The 21,408-nt window shown below is 44.8% G+C and overlaps 1 protein-coding gene, 1 non-coding gene and 1 pseudogene across 2 annotated transcripts in view; 1 reads left to right on the top strand and 2 right to left on the bottom strand.

Moving 5' to 3' along the window:
• The window catches only part of Rhag (Rh associated glycoprotein), a 28,514-nt gene extending 25,191 nt beyond the window's left edge, over positions 1-3,323 (bottom strand). Inside the window, exon 1 of the mRNA XM_045157569.1 lies at positions 3,170-3,323. Within this exon, the coding sequence (XP_045013504.1) occupies positions 3,170-3,323 (154 nt within the window). The remainder of the gene's footprint in view (positions 1-3,169) is intronic.
• On the bottom strand, positions 1,395-1,501 carry LOC123463082. The gene has a single exon (XR_006638694.1). It is a non-coding gene; the product is annotated as a U6 spliceosomal RNA (small nuclear RNA).
• Positions 3,324-15,668: 12,345 nt separating the features above from the next.
• On the top strand, positions 15,669-21,100 carry LOC101598813 (annotated as a pseudogene).
• Positions 21,101-21,408: the final 308 nt, after the last annotated feature.

Raw genomic sequence — 21,408 nt, 5'->3', positions numbered from 1 at the left:
AATAAATAATTTTTAAGTATATTTATTTTGTTTTTGTATTATTTATTTGAGAGGCACAGTGTGTAAGTAGTTGCACCAGGAACTCCAGGTGCACAAGCACTTGGTGAACCTGGCCTTTCACAGCTACTGGGTAACTACCTGAACAAGTACTGGCAGGTGCAGCAAGCAAGCTTCTTTAACTGCTGAAATGTCTCCCCAGTCCCATACATATTTTCTTTTCTTTTTCTTTTTATTTATTTATTTGAGAACAACAGACAGAGAAAGAGGCAGATAGAGAGAGAGAGAATGGACACGCCAGGGCTTCCAGCCACTGCAGATGAACTCCAGACGCGTGTGCCCCCTTGTGCATCTGGCTAATGTGGGTCCTGGGGAATCGAGCCTCGAACTGGGGTCCTTAGGCTTCACAGGCAAGCACTTAACCACTAAGCCATCTCTCCAGCCCCCATACATATTTTCTTAAATGAGCTGGAAAATTAATGGGGCTGGAGAGATGGCTTAGCGGTTAAAGATCCAGGTTCAATTCTCCAGATCCTACGTAAGCCAGATGCACAAGGGGGCACATGCGTCTGGAGTTCATCTGCAGTGGCTGGAAGCCCTGGCACGCCCATTCTCTCACTCTCTCTCTTTGTCTCTAATAGATAAATAATAAATATTTTTAAAAAAATTTTTAAATTAATGAATTTCCATGTTTTCTCTAAATGGCATATGTGTGTTGTGATTGTTAGTGTATATTTTGAAACAATGTTTTTGAGATACAATCAACATAGCAAGCTATATGTGTACTTAAGATATATATTACATTTTATAGGCATGTGAAATGATCATGTGCATGGATTTATATGCATTTTGAAATGAACATCATAATCAAAATAATTTTTATCTGCATTATCCATACATACTTAAGATTGTGTACCTGTACATATGCATAGTGAAAAGATGTTAGATGTATTAGCTTGGCAAATTATAAGTATACCATAATTTATCACGGTGCCATACACTAGCATTCCAAGAAGTAGGTTCTCTCCAGTGTGGCTTTCATCACATTCTAAACTTTACCTAGAATCTTTGACTAAAGGATTTAGATGGTTCAACATGGATTATACAAATAATTAAGTTATTAAGGTCTTAATATAATTTTACTTGAATGATATCAATCTTGTGTACATTTTTGACACTTGCTTATTATAATTTACCATTACATCTTTTCCTTTCCTTGTATTCTACACAGTGGGGTCTTAGAATAAAGAGGTTGCATTTGTTTTCCCTTTGAATAAATTTGCTGTAGTGTATTGTTGGTACTTAAATTCTTTATTAAATATATAATTAAATATATTGGATACATAATTAAAATATGGTTAACAGATGGGGGTGGTGGCACACACCTTTTTTTTTTTTTAAATATGGAACGCTTCACAAATTTGCATGTCATCCTCGCGCAGGGACCATGCTAATCTTCTCTGTATCGTTCCAATTTTAGTATATGTGCTGCCAAAGTGAGCCCGGCACACGCCTTTAATCCCAGCACTCGGGAGGCAGAGGCAGGAGGATCGCTGTGAGTCCAAGGCCACCCTGAGACTACATAGTAAATTCCAGGTCAGCCTGGGCTAGAGTGAGACCCTACTTCAAAAAGCCAAAAAAATAAAAATAAAATAAAATATATATATATATATATATATATATGATTAACAAATGATTGAAGAAGTATGATATATAATGTCAAACAGAACATAATTCTGTTTATTTTATTGAAACTTTAAAATTATAAAATTTAATCAAGAATCTAGCCAGGCATGGTGGTGCATGCCTTTAATCCCAGCAGAGGTAGGGGGATCACCATGAGTTCGAGGCCACCCTGAGACTACATAGTAAAATCCAGGTCAGCCCGGACTAGAGTGAAACCCTGCCACAAAAAACAAAACAAAAGAATCTACTGAAATATCAATTAAGTACAAAGGAAACTGGACTTGGAGTCTGATCTATGATCTAATTCTACTCTTAACTTTCAATTTTGTATTTTTTCTAAGTCACCCTTGGTCACAATTTCTATATGAAAATGCTCCCTATTTCTATTTTCTCTCTCAAAAATATAGGAATTGGGCTGCAGAGATGATTTAGTAGTTAAGGCACTTGCCTGCAAAGCCTAAGGACCCAGGTTTGATTCTCCAGGACCCATGTAAGCCAGATGCACAGTGTGGCACATATGTCTAGAGTTCATTTGCAGTGGCTGGAGGCCCTGGAACACCCATCTCCCCCCGCTTCTCTCTCTAAATAAATAAATAAATAATTTTAAAATGTAGGAATTTAAACATAAGTGTCAAATTATTTATAAGAAGCTACATATATGCTATAAATAACCACTGCTATTTTAAATAATTTTTAAGTCTTAAAAATATTTTTGATCTTTATTTTTTAAAATCTAAAAAACAATGGCTTGCTATCCCTTTCTGGTAAATAAGTTAGTGACTGTACCTGGCTCACAATAAGCCCTCAGTAAGTGGCAGTTATTTTATATTAACTGTTTCATAGCCTATCTTTACAAACTTGAAACTCAAGTTTTCTTTTCCCTCAGTCACCATTCTCAGGGAAGGATTCCAGTTTTCCCACAGATCAGATGCTCACAGTTTTCTTTTCACCCCAAATGAACAAACTATCTTCCTTTTGTAATATTATAAAGCCCAGACTGTGGTAAGTAGTTTCTTGCTTTATCCTAAATAACATTTCTCAGACCTTGAGATCTTGGCTTTCCTTCGTCTCAGTCTGTTTTATTCCCCTATTCCTTCCTACACAGTTTTATTTTACCCTTTTTTTTGAGAAAGGGGTTAATACTTTTATCCCCTGAAAAATAAGTAATGAATGCCAAGGGACAAAGAAGGCCATCTGGTCGTAGGTAACATGATGAACACACACACACACACACACACACACACACACACACACACACACGTCAACTTCAAACACCTTGTCCCGACACTTGAATAGAGAACGGTTATATCCAAACACCCTAATCACAGATAAGACCATATGCCCCAACAGAAATATATAACACCCTTGGTACTCCTAAACATCACATAATTCTACTAAGAGCTCAAGAGATTACGGTAGTCAGAGACTTTACATTCTGAGACCTAGAAGAACCCAAAAGCATTATACAAGTAAACTGTGTACTCACAAGGATATAGCTGAAGGGGGTCGTCCATTGTTGTCCATGTGGTGTTGAGCTGCTGGGGAACATTGTACACTAGCTCATACTGGACATACAATCCAAATAAAACAATCATAGCAACCTCCAGGCTTATGGCCATGAGAGGGAATTTGAACCTCATGTTTGTGGCAAAGGACAGAGTCGCAGTGAAGGCTTCACAGGCTGTACGTGGTTGATAAGGACAGAGGATTGGTCTGTGTACAGAATTAGCTGCATGCTCAAAGCACTCTAATTACATCATGAAAAATGGGCAAGACTGGTTAAAATGTCCCACCCACTGGAAAAAGTATGCTCTCTGATCTAATTGTTTTTTTTTATATTTTATTTTTCATTATTTGTTTGAGAGAGAGAAATGGGCAGTGAGAGAGAGAGACAGAGAGACAGAGAGGGAGGGAGGGAGAGAATGGGCATGACAAGGCCTCCAGCCTCTACAAACAAACTCCAGATGCATGTGCCCCCTTGTGCATCTGGCTTACGTGGGTCCTGAGGAATCAAACCTGGATCCTTTGGCTTTGCAGACAAGTGCCCTAACTGATAAGCCATTTCTCCAGCCCCTGATCTAATTGTTTTTAATGTTGAAGAATATACTGTGCTTGGGAGAGGCCACAGCCATTATACAAGGTAGAATGGGAGACATCAATGGCCCATTATAAAGCTCGTGGACTCCTATTTAACTTAATTGAGTCGATACTTCTTCACTGCTTATCATGTCAGACCCTGCCTGAGCTCTACAGAAGATGAAATGTAGACAAATACAGAATGATTTGCTATCTTTCTTAAAGATGTTAAGAATTTAGTTGGAGCTGGGGGTGGGGGCGCACGCCTTTAATCCCAGCACTCGGGAGGCAGAGGTAGGAGGATTGCCAGGAGTTCGAGGCCACGATGAGACTCCATAGTGAATTCCAGGTCAGCCTAGGCCAGAGTGAGACCCTACCTGGAAAAAAAAAAAAAAAGAATTTAGTTGGGGGGGGTGCTGGATAGATTGCTTAGTGGTTAAGTCACTTGCTTACAAAGCCAAAGGATGTAGATTTGGTTCTTCAAGACCCACATAAGCCACATGCACAAAGTGGTGCATGTGTGTGGAGTTCATTTGCAGCAGCTGAAGACCCTGGCATGCCCATTTTTCTTTCTTTCTCCCCATCTGCCTCTCTCTCTCTCTCTCTCTCAAATAAATAAAATAAGATAAAAGTTAAAAAAGAATTTATTTAGGAAGGCAGAAACATAACGAAGTGATGGTATGAAAACAAATATGAAATAAAATAGTGGTAACATTTCAAAATGACTAGAGGATTATAAAATTCCCAACACATAAAATGATTAAAGGTTAGAGATGGAAATGCTTAATGCCCTGCCTGAATTAATACACATTGTATACATTTATGAGAGGACATAAAAAAGTAGAACATCCTTTTACCTTCAACAGTAATATAGTTATCATTATAAAAGTATTAGAGAGGTTAGGGAGGTGGCTCAATGGTTAAACACAATTGCTTGCTTGCAAAGCCTGCCTGCCCAGGTTCAATTTCCCAGCTCGCACATGAAGTCATTTATTTGCAACACCAAGAGACCCTAGCCTGTCCATACATACACACTCACACCTAGACATACATAACAATTATAAATATTAGGAAAGCTAGGTGTGGTGGTTCACACCTTTAATCCCAGCACTCAGGAGGTTGAGGTAAGAGGACCACTATGAGTTCAAAGCCAGCCTGGGTTACTGAGTGAGTTCCAGGTCAGCCTGGGCTAGAGTGAGATCCTACTTCCAAAACAGTACTAAAGAACCTAAGTTCTATTAAAGAGTAATTTTACCTTTAGTACATTTTACCTTGGGCCGAAATCATTACCCCAGGAAATGACATTGATATGGAAGCTAAAACTAGAGACTTTTGCTAATAAGTGGCAGAGGGATCATTGAAAGTCTTGAAAAAAACATGGCATGCTTGAGAAATAGCAATTGGTTAGGCCAAGCTGGAAGATTCAGGGAAAGGGGCGAGAGAGCAGGTGGAAATAAAACTGTCTCACTCACGGGCCTCATGTATATATATTTGTTTTTCGAGGCAGGGTCTCACTCTGATCCAGGCTGACCTGGAATTCACTATGTAGTCTCAGGGTGGTCTTGAACTCTCAGTGATCCTCCTACCTCGCCTCCCAAGTGCTGGGATTAAAGGCGTGCGCCACCACACCGGCTGCTGCTCAATATTAATAGTCCTGGTGGTGACTGTTATCCCACTGGTAGTGGGCTATACTATACATAGCACGGTAAGAGGAAGTTCTGTCTATTTAAAGGATATATTTTTCTTGCTTATGTACTCTGATTTATAGACATGTAAGCATACAAACATTCAAATGCATAAGCTTGAACATTTTGTCTTATAGAATGAATATGGGACATAGCTAGTCTAACATGATACATGGCATAAGTAAGGTGATACACAATTCAAAACCACCGTGGAGCTGGGAAGGATTCTCATCTCCATTCTGGAAGTGATCAGGTCTTGAGAACTTAAAGCTAACAGTAAAATAAAATTTTTGTCACTAAGAATCATTTTCCAAAATTTCCATGCAAAATATAAAGGAAAGGGGTGTAAGTGACTGCTATGCCACAGTCTACATCTACAACACAAATGTTTATTTTAAAACACATGCTTGTTCATATGTGTACACATCTGCTTGGCACTCTTTTCCACAATCCAACCAGAGAGATTGGGACTAAACTTCTTCTGAAACTTGGGAAATGTATGATTTATTTAAAGACTTAGAAAATTGCTCCTTCCCTTGTTTCTTACAGCAGGCACAGCATGAGTGGACTCATCTGTCTGACTATGGGTATACATGTCATGGAGCTGGAGAGATTGCTCAGTGGTTAAGGCACTTGCCTGCAAACCCTAGTTCAATCCCCCAGTACCCACATAAAGCCATATGTATACAAAATGGTGCGTGCATCTGGAGTTCATTTGCAGTGGTTGGAGGGCCTGGCACACTCATTCTCTCTCTCTGCCAGGTGTGGTGGCACACCCCTCTAATCCAAGCACTCAGGGGGCTGAGGTAGGAGGATCACTGTGAGTTCGAGGTCAGCCTGAGAATACATAGTGAATTCCAGGTCAGTCTGGGCTAGAATGAGATTCTACCTCAAAAAGACAAACTATATAATGAAGGGATAAATTATCTGAACCCCAGATCTGACACATTGCTCATTTCTTCTATCAGCTCAGTCATTATTCAGCACATTGTGAAGTTTCTATCCATACGGGTGACATAGAAGACTTACTTTGATACCTACAAGTTTCATGTCCTCTGTATGCCGACCACATTGAAGTACAGTGTGTCACACTCCTGTAAGAACTCTGTCTCACATTCACATTTCACACATCATTTTCTCACTAACTAAAGCATTCTTCTCAAGCCGGGTGTGGTGGCACACGCCTTTAGTCCCAGCACTTGGGAGGCAGAAGTGGATCGCTGTGAGTTCGCGGCTACCCTGAGACTACATAGTGAATTCCAGGTCAGCCTGGGCCAGAGTGAGAACCTACCTTGAAAAACCAAGAAGAAAAAACAAACAACAACAAAAAACATTCTTCTCAGGGCTGGAGAGATGGTTTAGCAGTTAAGGTGCTTGCCCACAAAGCGTAAGGACCAGGTTCAATTCAACAGAATCCATGTAAGCCAAATGCACATGGTGGTGCATGCCTCTGGAGTTCATTTGCAGTGGCTAGAGGCTCTGGCCTACCCATTCTTTCTCCCCTGTTCTATAAATAAATAAAAATAAAATAAAACATCCTTCTCACAGGTTTTCCCTCCCCCTACACCATTCTTCCATTCTTAGATAAAAATATCACTTGCAGGGCTGGAGAGATGGCTTAGCGGTTAAGCGCTTGCCTGTGAAGCCTAAGGACCCCGGTTCGAGGTTCGGTTCCCCAGGTCCCACGTTAGCCAGATGCACAAGGAGGCACACGCGTCTGGAGTTCGTTTGCAGAGGCTGGAGGCCCTGGCGTGCCCATTCTCTCTCTCTCCCTCTATCTGTCTTTCTCTCTGTGTCTGTCGCTCTCAAATAAATAAATAAATAATTTAAAAAAATATATCATTTGCAGGGCTGGGGAGATGGCTTAGCAGTTAAGGTGCATGCCTGCAAAGCCTAAGGACCCAGGTTCATTTCTCCAGGTCCCACATAAGCCAGATTCACATGGTGACACATGCGTCTGGAGTTCGTTTGCAGTGGCTAGAGGCCCTGGTACACTCATTCTCTCTCTGCTTCTCTCTTTCTGACTCTAATAAGTAAATAAATAAATAAAAATAAATCTAAAACAAACACACTTGCTCAGCAAAGCCTCCCATGATCTCTCATTTTAAAGCTTTTGAGACAACTTATAGGAGAGTAATAGTTTTTGGCTTGTAGTTTTGGGAGGTTTGAGTCAAAGATTGAGCAGACCTACTGCCATGGTCTCTGGTGTGCACGCGCATGGTGGAGCAAACGAATTATTTCATGGGCATAAACTAAACAAGGGAACGAGGAAGGGTTAGGATCTCATATACTCCTTTGAGGGCAAGCCCCCTATGACCTTAGCCTGTCCCACCTGGTTCCATCATCTTGCAGGGTTTATTACTTCCCAAAAGTGCCACTCTCAGGACCAAGCCTTTAACACATGAAGCTTTGGGAGACATTTAACATCGAAACTGTAACACTCCAATTGTAGTGTTTTCTTAGTGTGGCTGTATGTGTGTGTGTATATGTAACTTTTTCAAATGGCTTTCTTCTTCTTTTTTTTTTTTAAATTTTTTTTTTTTGGTTCATTTTTTATTTATTTATTTGAGAGCGACAGACATAGAGAGAAAGACACATAGAGGGAAAGAGAGAGAATGGGCGAGCCAGGGCTTCCAGCCACTGCAAACGAACTCCAGACACGTGCACCCCCTTGTGCATCTGGCTAACGTGGGACCTGGGGAACCGAGCCTCGAACCGGGGTCCTTAGGCTTCACAGGCAAGCGCTTAACCACTAAGCCATCTCTCCAGCCCATTTTTTTTTTCTTCTTTTTCTTTCAAATGGCTGTTTACCTTCATGGAGACTGGGTTGTCTCTTTTACACGTTGTTTATATAGTTCTAATGTCAGTAATGTGCCTGGCACAGTGTAAAATTGATGTCAGAGGGATGCACTGAATTAAGGGTGAACCCAAAGAAGGAAATCCAAATGGTGTGAAGAAGGGAGCTAGGGACAGCCTGACCTAAATGGACTGTGCATTAGGTTACAGGTACGTGAAATCCTAGCAGCAACTTAAATATTGACAGGTTTCTCATTGTTGCAGTAGTGCCCCGAGCAAAACTCAACCCAGTAAGTTTGGGGGAACCTCAGATTCCATGGCAGTGTGACTCTGCAGAAACCTAGTGCCTTTTACAAAATTCTATCTTAACTGATCATGAACAGAACAGGCTGGAGGATGCAGGTGTTCTTCCAAGCCCTGTCTGCTGCTGAAGTCACAAGCTGGCTCTCTCCTAATGCCTTTTAGGAGTGAGGTCATAGCAGAGACTGATGCATAGGTAGCCATGTTTGCATCTTAGACTGGCCTTCATTTGTAACGTGACTTTAGGAAAGTGACATAACTTATTTGTATCAATTACTGAATCTATATAAAGTGCATCTAACAGGAAGCTTTAATTTTTTAAAACTTTTTGTTCATTTTTATTTATTTATTTGAGAGCGACAGAGAGAGAGAGAGAGAGAGAAAGAGAGAGAGAGAGAGAGAGGGAGAGAATGGGCGCATCAGGGCCTCCAGCCACTGCAAATGAACTCCAGATACGTGTGCCCCCTTGTGCATCTGGCTAACGTGGGTCCTGGGGAATCGAGCCTCAAACCGGGGTCCTTAGGCTTCACAGACAAGTGCTTAACTGCTAAGCCATCTCTTCAGCCCTGGAAGCTTTAATTTTTATTTGCTTGTTAGAATTACCACTGCCTTGAAGTTGTTTCTTACTTCATCTTTGAGAATCTGTAATTTTTATTTGAATTCTAGATTCATTGAAGAATTGAAGATATCAGAGTTTCTTGCTATTCTTTCCTCTAATGTGAATTTCTAACATGATAATAGTATAATGATAAAAAATAACATACACGGAATACTTTAACCAACTCTAGACTTTCTGTTGACATCTTGTTTCTGTCCCTAAGTCCAACCCATGATTTCCTCTGGCATTTAGTCATCATGATGTCTTAGCTTTTCTCGGTGTGTGACAGTTCTTAAATCTCTCCTTGACATTTTTTAAAAATATTTTTTGTTTATTTTTATTTATTTGAGAGTGACAGACAGAGAGAGAAAGAGGGAGAGGGGGAGAGAGAGCGGGGGGAGAGAATAGGGGCGCCAGGGTTTCCAGCCACTGCAAACGAACTCCAGATGCATGTGCCCCCCTTGTGCATCTGGCTAACATGGGTCCTGGGGAATTGAGCCTCGAACCAGGGTCCTTAGGCATCACAGGCAAGCGCTTAACTGCTAAGCCATCTCTCCAGCCCTTGTCATTTTTTTTTTAATAACTGAGGCTCTTTTAAAGAGTACTAAGCAGATGATTTTACAATGCTCCCCTTAGACCCACATCTAGGGCTTCCTGGTATTTTCTTATAGAACGTAGTTACAAATGTTTGATTCAAACACTCCAAAGGTGAGGTGCCCAGCTCACTCCATGATATGAGGGACAAAATAACACTGGCATGGTACTGGTAACATTAACCTGAAGTACTTGGTTACAGTAGAGAAGAGTTTTCATGTGAGAACATTCTGCTTTCATAACCTTTGCTCAAAAAGGTTTATGCTGGGGCTGGAGAGATGGCCTAGCAATTAAGAGCTTGCTTGTGAAGCCTAAGAACCCAGGTTCGAGGATCGATTCCCCAAGACTCACGTAAGCCAGATACACAAGGTAGAGCATGCATTTGGAGTTCGTTTGCAGTGGCTGGAGGCCCTGGTGTGCGCATTCATTCTCTCTCTCTCTCTCTCTCTCTCTCTCTCTCTCTCTGTCTGTTGCTCTCAAATAAATAAATAAAAATAAAAACAAACAAAAGGCTTACACTATAAACACATGTCACTCAAATCTCTATGATCATATGTCATGTGAGACATTCCCCTGGGGAAGACACAAACACATGTCTGTTCACTCCAGATCAGACACAGATGACAGACCACAAAACACAATCTGCACAAAAACCAGTCCTGGTGAACCAAGGAGTTTAGTAGGGTTACTTCCAGAGCAGGGTGAGGGGTTGCTTCCAGGAGCATGGATGACTCAAAGGCAGTGGCATCACCAAAAGGACCATTCCAAGATTGCAGAGATGGCTTAGTGGTTAAGTCATTTGCCTGCAAAGTCAAAGGACCCAGGTTCGATTCCCCAGGAGCCATATAAGCCAGATATACAAGGTGGCACATGCCTCTGGAGTTAGTTTCAGTTGTAGGCTCTGGGGCACCTATTCATTCATTCTCTGTCTCCTTCTCTCTCATAAATAAATAAATAAAAGCCCACTCCAGCATAGGCGACAACTTATGGAAGCTGCATCTGTCCAGTTCATGCTGGCTGCTGTTGGTTACATAACAACTGTCTTTATGTGACCTTAGGGAGGGGTCTTTTAAGTGTTAGCACTTCCAGACTTATTCTCCTGAGCCTCCCTCCTACTGGGAAGGAAATGCTTCAATTCAAAGAAAACTGTTACACAGCCTAGGTCAGCACCTTCCCCTTAACACTGGTTTATTGCTCCTAACTGGTCATGTGACTTCAAAAGTTCCAGCTCTTCCAGACTTCTTTGACTCCCTCCTCCCTTCAGAAGGGAATATTTCAGTTCACAATTTGCTATACAGCACTGTGGAAACCACTACACAACAAAAAATAAAGGACAAAGTAGGGGCTGGAGAGATGGCTCAGAGGTTAAGGTGCTTGCCTGCTAAGCTTGACAATGCAGGTTCAATTCCCCAATACCCACGCAAAGTCAGGTGTACAATGGTGCATGCATCGCGGAGTTTGTTTGCAGGGGTTGGAGGTCCTGGTGCACCCATTCTTTCTCTCTTTCTCTTTCTCTCTCTCCAATCTCTCTGTTTGCAAAAAAATATTTTTTAAAAAGGAGGAGAAGGAGGGGCCAGAGAAGGTGGTAGAGATGGACCGTGGGTGATAGGAAAGTGCACCGCCTGATCAAAGGCCCAACGCCTGCGGGTTGGGCTCACGTAAAAGGGAAGTCACCTACACCAAAGGCAGTTGACCAGCTGCTTTTCTTAGATAAGGGCGGAACTGAAGGGCTTCCACGAAAAAAAAAAAAAAAAGACAGAAAGACAGCTCACTCTCAGACTCCATCGTTTTTGACCAATGTGCCTCAGCTTACTGAGCCTTGTGCAGGAGTGTGGCTTTGGACCAGACATCTTACACCACTGCTAACATGGACTACCAGGCTCTTTATGATTTGCAAACTAACCCTTCAAACAGGCCAGCAGTGGGCCGCTAGAAACTCCTGGCCAATTCGAAGATTCCAGAACTTAAATTAACATGCACATGTAGGGATGGAGAGATGGCTTAGTGATTAAGTCACTTGCCTGTGGAGCCTAAGGACCCAGTACCCACGTAAGCCAGATGCACATGGTGGCACGTGTCTGGAGTTTGTTTGCAATGGCTAGAGGCCCTGGCATGCCATTCTCTCTGACTCTGTCTCTCTCTTTCTCTCTAACTCTCTCTCTCTCGAATAAATAAAACAAAAATATTTTTAAAGATAAAATGGGCCAGGCATTGGGCTGGAGAGATGGTTTAGCAGTTAAGCGCTCGCCTGTGAAGCCTAAGGACCCCGGTTCGAGGCTCGGTTCCCCAGGTCCCACGTTAGCCAGATGCACAAGGAGGCGCACGCGTCTGGAGTTCGTTTGCAGAGGCTGGAAGCCCTGGCACGCCCATTTTCTCTCTCTCCCTCTCTGTCTTTCTCTCTGTGTCTGTCGCTCTCAAAAAAAAAAAAAAAAAAAAAAAAAAAAACAGGGCCAGGCATGGTGGCACATGCCTTTAATCCATCAGGGAAATGCAAATTAAAACTACTTTGAGATTTCATCTCTCTCCTCTCAGAATGGCTGCAACCAAGAAAACAAATGACCCGATGCCCCCAAAACATTACAGGCTATTGCCAAGACTCTTGGTTTCCTACCAAGACTAGGTGAAAAGACCCTGTTGCTGAATACTCCACATGCTTGGTCTGCAAGGTCATTGAGAAATCAAACTGGGGCTGATTTGAAGACCTCCCAATAGACCAACTAACTGACAGAAAGCTGGAAAAAGCTGCACTGCATGCAGCCTTATGGGAGACAGATGCCATCACAGGTGAAAACAGTGGACATTGCAAAGTTCAAGTTTGGCCAGCCAGGCCAAATGAGCCAATGGGTGCAATAGTGGCATGTCTGTTATGGGGGAAACCACCTGCTCTCTAATTGGCCTAGAGACCCGCTCAATGGGACAGAATACATGCCCGGTACTGGCACTGAAAACCTAACAAAAAGCCTATGGTGGGGGAGGTTCTGAGCATTAGGAGTGTTATGCCTGCTCTTGTTTGGATAAATTCATATATTATGCTTACCAGATTACCCTGTAAGCACTTTACTTAATGTCCATACCTATATATTAAAGCTACTCTTACTTTTGGTTACAGAAACTTCTCTTTTCAGATGGTGGTGACCACTGGGATGATCCAAAAGGAACCATAGTGCTGAGAAGACATGATGGAGGAATTTTCAGCACCAAAACATCTCTATCACACCTTTCAAGGCTCAGGGTCCCTTGTGAAAGAGGTGGCAGAAAGAATTTAAGAGCTGAAGGAAGTGTTTATGGTGCATTTGACCAGACAGAAATTGGCCTTGATATCCATGACCTTGCAATGCCTAGCACTATCTTCATAAGACCCTCATAACAGGAGGAAAAGAGGTTGACATCAAAATAAAAGAGAAACTAATGGAGAGGGGGGGAAATATGATGGAGTGTAGATTTGGGAAGGGAAAAGTGAGGGAGGGGAGGGAATTATGGTTTATTGTCTATAAGTATGGAAACTGCAATTAAAAGGGAAAAAAAAAAAGGAAACAAATGACAATAAATGCTAGTGAGAATGCAGAGAAAGAGGAACCCTTCTACACTGTTGATGGGAATGTAAACTGCTACAGCCATTGTAGAAATCAGTGTGGAGGCTCCTGAGACAGCTAAAAATAGACTTACCATATTACCTAGCTACAGCACTCCTAGGCATGTATCCTACAGATGCATCACATTACCTTAAAGATACTAGCACATCAATTAAAGATACCGTATTCACAATAGCTATGAAATGAAACCAGCATAGATGTCACTCAACTGATAAGTGGATTTATTTTTTTGAGACGGACCTTTTTCGATGTACCTCAAGCCTGCTGTGATTTGGGCTCTGTGGGCAGACCAGTGAGCCCACTGACGCCCCTGCTCCTGCCCCATTAAGCTCTAGGTTATAGGCATGTGTGTCCAAGCCGACCATTTTACGTGTGCGATGGGAATAAAGTCAGTTTTCCCATGCTTGCCCCGCAAGTGTTTGAACTCAGGAAGCCATCTCCACAGGCCATGAAGGCACATTTTAAACTAAAAGGTGGGGACTCACTGTTTGTCTATTTGTACACGCACCACTGTAATCTCAGCTAGCTACTGGGACTGAGCATGGGACAGAGTAGAGGCAGCATCAAGCTAGGCAGGCATTTTGCTCCAATTTCTGTTGGTGTGGGGTTTCGCCCGGAGGCATCCTATAGAAGCAGTCTGGGGGAATTCCCAAGACCATCCTCGACATTTTGGATGCTCAACAAGAGCAGCCATCGGCTCGACCAGGAACGGTGTTACTACCAGATACATCCCCAATGGTTCTGAAGGTCACAGCGTTTGCAAGGACTGTGTGCTCAGTGTCAGGATCTGCGTCATCAGTCTGGGGGAGCTCCCAGCACCAAGATGCGCTCATTGGCTTGACTAGGAGTGGTGTGTTACCTACCTGCTTCTGTCTCCCTGAAGGTCACGTGGGGCGGAGTAGCTGTCCTGCTACGTGGTGAATAAGGCTGCCGACATATTGGGAGGCGACCATGTCTTCCTCTGGAAAAATGACAGCAGAGAGATATTTAAATATTTAACTAATAACAAGCTCACCAATTCCTGCCTGCACCAAGTGATGCCAGACCACTCATGTGGGCTCAACCTCAGCCTTGCTGGGGGTCATATCACTGAAAGAGAACCAAACTTGACTTCAAATGTATTTTCAAATCCTGTGGATATAACTCTGCTGATGGGTTAGGTCGGCTAACACATTCAACATGTAAAAATATAGGTAGAATGCCAGGCATGGTAGCGCATTCCTTTAATCCCAACACTTGGGAGGCAGAGGTAGGAGGATCGCCATGAGTTTGAGGCCACCCTGAGTCTACCCAGGTCAGCCTGGGCTAGAGCAAAACCCTACCTCAAAAAAACCACCTTTCAGCTGGGCGTGGCGGTGCATGCCTTTGATCCCAGCACTTGGGAGGCAGAGGTAGGAGGATCGCCGTGAGTTCGAGGCCACTCTGAGACTACATAGTGAATTCCAGGTCAGCCTGGACCAGAGTGAGACCCTGCCTTGAAAAACAAAAACAAGAAAACAAAACAAAACAAAAAAATCTTTCATAGATTTCATTTCCTTTTTGAGGCAGGGTCTCATTCTAGCCCAGGCTGATCTAGTACTCACTGTGTTCACTGTGTAGTCCCAAGCTGGCCTTGAACTCACAGTGATCCTCCTACCTCAGCCTCCTGAATGATGGCATTAAAGACTTGTGCCACAAACCCCAGCTTAGTCGTCCTGCCCAGTTCTGTATACAGGACACAGTGCAATCCACATCTGCTGTCCGCTGACTCAGTGGGTTTCTGACAGCAGATAGCTGTCCCGAGAGGAGATGAGCGCCTGCTTGTCTTCCCCAGTGACCCAGACTCCCATCGTCCAAGCCTTTGTCACAAGATGGGGGATAAACAAGAAACTCCCCTTGAATTGTCAGGCCTGCATAAGCCCGCCCTCTGCATGAACTGAACAGAAAGCTGCCCTGGGACTTGGGGCCTCAGTGGCCTGTGTCTGCACACCAGTGTGCTGGGGAGAACTGACCTCAGCTACTGTCTGGGTGTCCTGGCCCAAACTTGCCTCAGAGCAGGGCAACAATGCAGTTGCCCTGAGGGCACATCCTTGCTCTCTCCTTCCTCATACCCGTGTATGAAAGCTACTCTCACTTTTGGTTACAGAAGTTTCTCTTTTCAGATGGTGGTGACCTTGGGATGACTCAGGCCATACCATAGTGCTGAGAAGTGACAGAGGAGTGCTCAGCACTGAAACATCTCTATCAAATCTTCCAAGGCTCAGGGTCCATTGCGGAAGAGGTGGTAGAAAGACTGTAAGAGCCAAAGGAAGGGTAGGACTGCTTACAATGCACTCTTCCAGACACAAAATGGCCTGGATAGCCATGACCCCTCAATGCCTGGCACTACTTAGACACTACCATTGTTGCAGTCAGGTTCAGGTTCGCGTTACTGGCAGAAATCACCCTACCAAGAGCAGCCTTGGGGGAGGGGAAGGAGGTTTATTTTGGCCTACAGCCTCGAGGGGGAAGCTCCATGATGGCAGGGGAAAACGATGGCATGAGCAAAGTGTGGACATCTCCCCCTGGCCAACATAAGGTGGACCACAGCAACAGGAGAGTGTGCCAAACATTGGCAAGGGGACACCCATAAGCCGGCCTCCAACAATACACTGCCTCCAGGAGGTGTTAATTTCCAAATCTTCATCACCTGGGACCCTAGCATTCGGAACGCCTAAGTTTATGGGGGACACCTGCATCAAGACACCACATTCCGCCCCTGGCCCCCATAAACTGATAACCATCCATGAGATAAAATAAATACAAGGCATTCAGAGGGGGCCGGGCTGCAGTGTGCCTCCAGTTCGCCCGCCCCTTGCAGAGGGCCGGTTTGAAGAGGAGGAGGAGCCCATCGGCCGGTTTCCATGGGCTCCGGGTGCTGATGGGCCCGGCCTGGGTCCCCGAGGGGGCGGATTCCCTAGCGCAGCGGGGCTTGCAGAGCTGTCGCGGCCCAGAGTCCAGTTGCCAGGCGTCCAGAGTCAAGCCTGCCTGGCTCCCAGCGGCCAGAACAAACGATGCCCCTGAGCGCCCCACCTAGTCCAGAGGATAAAACCCCTCCGCAGAGCTGAGCCAGCAGAGGCTAAACCCCTAGTGGCTGCGCCTCCAGTGCTAAGTCATCTGCGAATTGTTTTTTTAAATTAATTTATTTCTTTTTCTTTATTTATTTGAGAGATAAAGCGGCAGGCAGACAGGGCGAGAGAGAGAGAGAGAGAGAGAGAGAGAGAGAGAATGGTCGCACCAGGAACCTCCAGCCGCTGCAAACGATCTCCAGATTGCATGGTCCCCTTGTGCATCTGGTTTACGTGGGTCCTGGGGAATCGAACCTCTTCATAGGCAAACGCTCAGCCGCTGAACCATCTCTCCAGCCCCGCCGCGGAATTATACCCATCAGGTTATTCTAATTGTACAGAATCCTATGAGGATGGTTGTGAGGAATATCCAACCCTATCAGACTATGTCCTGGAGTTTCTGAATCAGCTCACAGAGCAGCCCCGCAGTTCTGAAGGCGAGATTGAACAGCGTGCTGAGACTCGGGATGGCTGGGCCACTGCCCATGATGCTCTGCGAAACTCATCTGTCAGCAAGCCACGTTTATTCCAAACTTCTCTCTCTTTTTGTATTTTTTTTAATTTAATTTTTTATTAAATTAAACTTCCATAATTGTAAACAATATCCCATGGAAATTCCCTCCCTCCCCTCCTCCCACTTTCCCCTTTGAAACTCCACTCTCCATCATACCCCCTCCCCCTCTCAATCAGTCTCTCTTTTATTTTGATGTCATCTTCTTTTCCTCCTATTATGAGGGTCTTGCGTAGATAGTGCCAAATCTCTCTTATGTGGGAGCTCACCTGCGTAACTGCCTGTCCCATCACCTGACAACCCGCAGAGTGGCAAATTCCGCCAGTGGCTACTTCAGAGGTGTGGCACTGAGTATGAAATTAAAGATGAGGCTGCAAACGGGGATGAAGTGACTCAAAAATGATTCGACGCATTTGTAATCTTTCTGGGAGAACTTTATCTTAACATGGAGATCAAAGGAACAAATGGACAGGTTACAAGAGCAGAAAATTTTTCAGGTTGGTCTAACGTAATTGTTGAATGCTCTCTCCTCTAACCCTATGGATGACAACTTAATTTGTGCGGTACAAGTCACTAAAGTTGATAGGGTCAGTTTTAGAAGAAACTTGGAAAGAAAAAGGAAAACGAGATATGCAAGAAATTACTGGTAGCCGAGCGTGGCGGCGCACGCCTTTAATCCCAGTACTCGGGAGGCAGAGGCAGGAGGATCGTTGTGAGTTTGAGGCCGCCCTGATACTATGTAGTTAATTCCAGGTCAGCCTGGACCAGAGTGAGACCCTACCTCGAAAAAAACAACAAAAAAAAATTATTCAGAGAATTGGAAATGTTGTCCTAGATGCAAACTGCAGCAGAGATGTAAGACAGATGCTCTTGAAGCTTGTCGAACTTGGGTCGAGTAACTGGGGTAGTGTCCAGGCAACTTCAACATACAGAAATGCTCGAGCTGCAAACGATCCTGACTACTTCATGAGGGAGCGAGCACTTTACACATCGGATTCTGTTCTTTTCACTGCGGCTGCTCCAGGTACTTGGTGATATTGATGATAAGATGGACCAAAAGATTGAAGAAGCTTATGAAAAGTTCTGTCTGGAATCGGAGTGTAAGTTAAATTTGAGTTTATCAGTTTTATAAACATTTAGGTATGGTGATTTAGCAGAACATGGGAAAGCAAGAAATGTGTATACCAAATTAAGGATGTTGAGTTATGTTACTAATGTATGCAACTTTAATTTTGTTTAACACTGTCTGCCAAAATAAACTTTACTCCCTATAACTTAAAAAAAAAAAATACAATGTATCCAGTCCAACTTTGGAAGTCCCCATAGTTCTGTCAATCCCAATGATGTCCAAACATCCCTATAATCCAAGGTCTTTTAACTGAGCCATAATACCAAATCTCCCCAAAACCCAGAATGGCACAGAATAAACACACACACTGCAAAAGATGGCATTGAGCATAGCAAAGAAATATTGAACCAATACAAGATTTAAACACGGCAAACATCAAACTCTGTAGCTCCAAGTCCAACAACTCTAGTCATTGGCAAATCTCTAAATCCAGTAATTCTTACCAGCAACTAGTCTCTGGAATTCCAATTCCACCCCTCTGGCTAGGCTACTCACAGTCCTGGAAAACTTCATCCAGGGCTTGCAGTTCTACCTGGCAGCCACCTCATGGTCCTGGCATCTCCACTGGGTCTCCACTGCAACTCATGGTTTATCCTCATGGCTCCATCTGGTCTCCATGCAGACATCCAGCAAACCTGCTTCACACTGCCCATGGCTGTTTCCAAAATACAAGACCGTGTTGCAAATTTAATGATTCTCTTTTTCCTGCATTCCCTATACTCCTTAATACCAGGTAGGGTGCCAGCTTGTTAATCCAGGGCGGCGGAGGGGAGGAGGGGAATAAAGAAGACTTTGAAGAACAGAACACTCCTTGAGCATTCAGACCCCTTCAAAAGAGTCTACGTTCTTCCTGTTGTCCCAATATAGGCCAGCTGGTCCAATCTCAAAGGTTGTAATCTCTCATATAATTGCAGCTGAACAGCCACTGCAAATGAGCTCCAGATGCGTGCGCCCCCTTGTGCATCTGGCTAACGTGGGTCCTGGGGAATCGAGCCTCGAACCAGAGTCCTTAGCCTTCACAGGCAAGCCCCCAACTGCTAAGCCATCTCTCCAGCCCTAGCATTTTCTTGTAATCCTGGAGTAGTCTGGTCTGTAGTTCATAGTTTCCCATGAATAGAAAGCTGTTTCCTTTGAATCATCAATGACAGGAGTACCAGGAAAATGTTCCATTGACTTTGACATAGTTACTCTGTGGAAAAGCACAAATATGCCCTAATATTTCTGCTAAGTTCACAGATCTTTGGAGATAGTAGCAATAATGTAGAAATATATAGCCTTCCTATGTAAGTCAGGAGTCAGCAAAACTCAAACACAAAGTGATATACAAGACGCTGGATTAGGTCACCATGATGACGTCGTGTTCTCAGCTGCAGAACTGAAGAGGGCATCAGGAACTGGCCCAGATGGCATCAGCATGAAGAACCTGCCAACAGGGATGACCTGATGTGCCCTGTACAGTCAGCAGCTAGAAATAGAGAGCATCAGGTGCTAGGGTGATGGCTTAGCGGTTAAGGAGCTTGCCTACAAAGCCTAAGGACCCAGGTTTGATTCCCCAACGTGCATGTAAGCCCAGTGCGTAAGGTGGCACATTCATCTGGAGTTTGCTTGCAGTGGCTAGAGGCCCCAGCACACCCACATTCCCCTCCCCTCCTCTCTCTCCCCGGCTTCTCTCTCAAATAAATAAATATTAAAAATAATTTTTAAAGACAGAGCATCAGGACCTCACGCAGGTGGCATCTGCATGATAAACTCTGTCAACAGGGATGGCCTAATGTGGTCTGTACAGCCAGAAACTCAAGGTGAGAATATATGACATGGAAATTGATGGAGGGAAGGAGAGACGGATTAGTGGTCGTTTTCAGTTAGGAGAACAGCAGTATTTTCAAATCTCGTGTGTGTTGTATTTATGGCCTAGAGGTTCCCAATTTTCACAGTAGCGTGTTCTGCCTAAAATGAACTGCAGGAAGTGAGTAAAAGTTGCTTTCAGTGAAGTGGGCTTTGTTTCAAATGGCTAAATGCTGGAGGAATGTTGGCATCAACTGAAGTTGGTGTACATCAAGAAGACAGCGCCAGTTTATTGGACTTGCACGTGACAGGAGCAAAAACGAGACTCTCGCTGAGTCACAGTGTGGCTTAGGGCCTTGTGTGGACTCACCATCACGTCACAGACTGTGAGCTCTAGGTGGACATGCAAGGATTGTTTCTCACTTATTGTCTGTTCGTCTTTGCCATCCTTCTTCAAGAAAGGAATCTATCCAAGTGGAAAGGCCTGACCGTGCGCATCTGATCTAGATGTTCACAGTGCAGTTTGTTCAGTTCAGGATGGGAGGGCTGCGAGTGTGGGGGAAGGACTTCAGCGAAGACTGGAGGTGCCATCTCTGACGCCCCATTCCCTCCCCCCTTGGTCTTGAAGTTCCCTGAAGGCTCAGAGTGACCACCACCTCCAGCAGAAAAGCACCTAAATATCAGGACACCAGGCTGGCAAAAGAGTCCTCAGGCCTGTGTCTAGACTCTCCCCTTACGCCCTCCACCACAGCCCTGTCAGTGAAGGTCAGTGGAGAAGACTAACAGCCACAGCAGCCGCCTGAAGCGTGTGAGGGCTGCAGGGCGCCGCAATGACCTGCAGGGTGCGGGCTAGGACCTCCAGCACCCACCTGCTTCCAGATGCTTGGCAATAGGGCCTTTGGGGGTGAGTGTGTGAAGGTGAGCCTCCTGGGCGCTCTGGAGTTGAAGCTCTGGAGTGATCAGACAAGAGCGGGGTCCAAGGCCAGTCCTGTCTCCACTCCCGGTCTGCTTAGGCAGGTTCTCATGTCAGGACGGCTCCCCGTTCCTCCACTGGCTCCCCCAGAGGGCTATTCTGAACGTGGCCAGCTGTAGGGCAGAGACAGGGGCATCTGCTAGGGGCCAGGTCAGGTGAGACCCTCAGCGGTGTCTCCTTCTCCCCTGCTTTCCAGGGCTGTTGGCTGCACCCCTTTTCCGATGGCTGTGGGGCAGCAACATGAGCACCGGGAGCCGACCACATCCTCCTGCTCAGGGCTCGCATCCCTGATGGCTTTGCCCCAGGATGCAGGTGCCCCGTGAGTCTGGAGGGACCCCAGTGAGGGGCCCGGAGGGTGTTGCGGAGGGAGGAGGGAGGGAAACAGGCAGATCAGGGCGGGGGCTCAAGAGGACTGGGGAAGGGAGCCTGCCCCCCATATTGCTGCACAGAAGGTTCGGGACCTTCATAGTCAGGCTCTGACTCCTCTCTGCGGGCTCTTCGCAGGATTCTCCATGGAGCCCTGCGCTTCTCCACGGGGTCCGAGGGCACCACCTGGCTTTCTAGGCGGCCTGGCAGGAACTGGTCCCTCACCCTGGCCT

Source organism: Jaculus jaculus, chromosome 8, assembly GCF_020740685.1.
Source record: "Jaculus jaculus isolate mJacJac1 chromosome 8, mJacJac1.mat.Y.cur, whole genome shotgun sequence".
Taxonomy (NCBI): Eukaryota; Metazoa; Chordata; class Mammalia; order Rodentia; family Dipodidae; genus Jaculus; species Jaculus jaculus.
The sequence above is the reverse complement of the archived record's forward strand: the minus strand, read 5'-3'. Positions and strand labels throughout refer to the sequence as shown.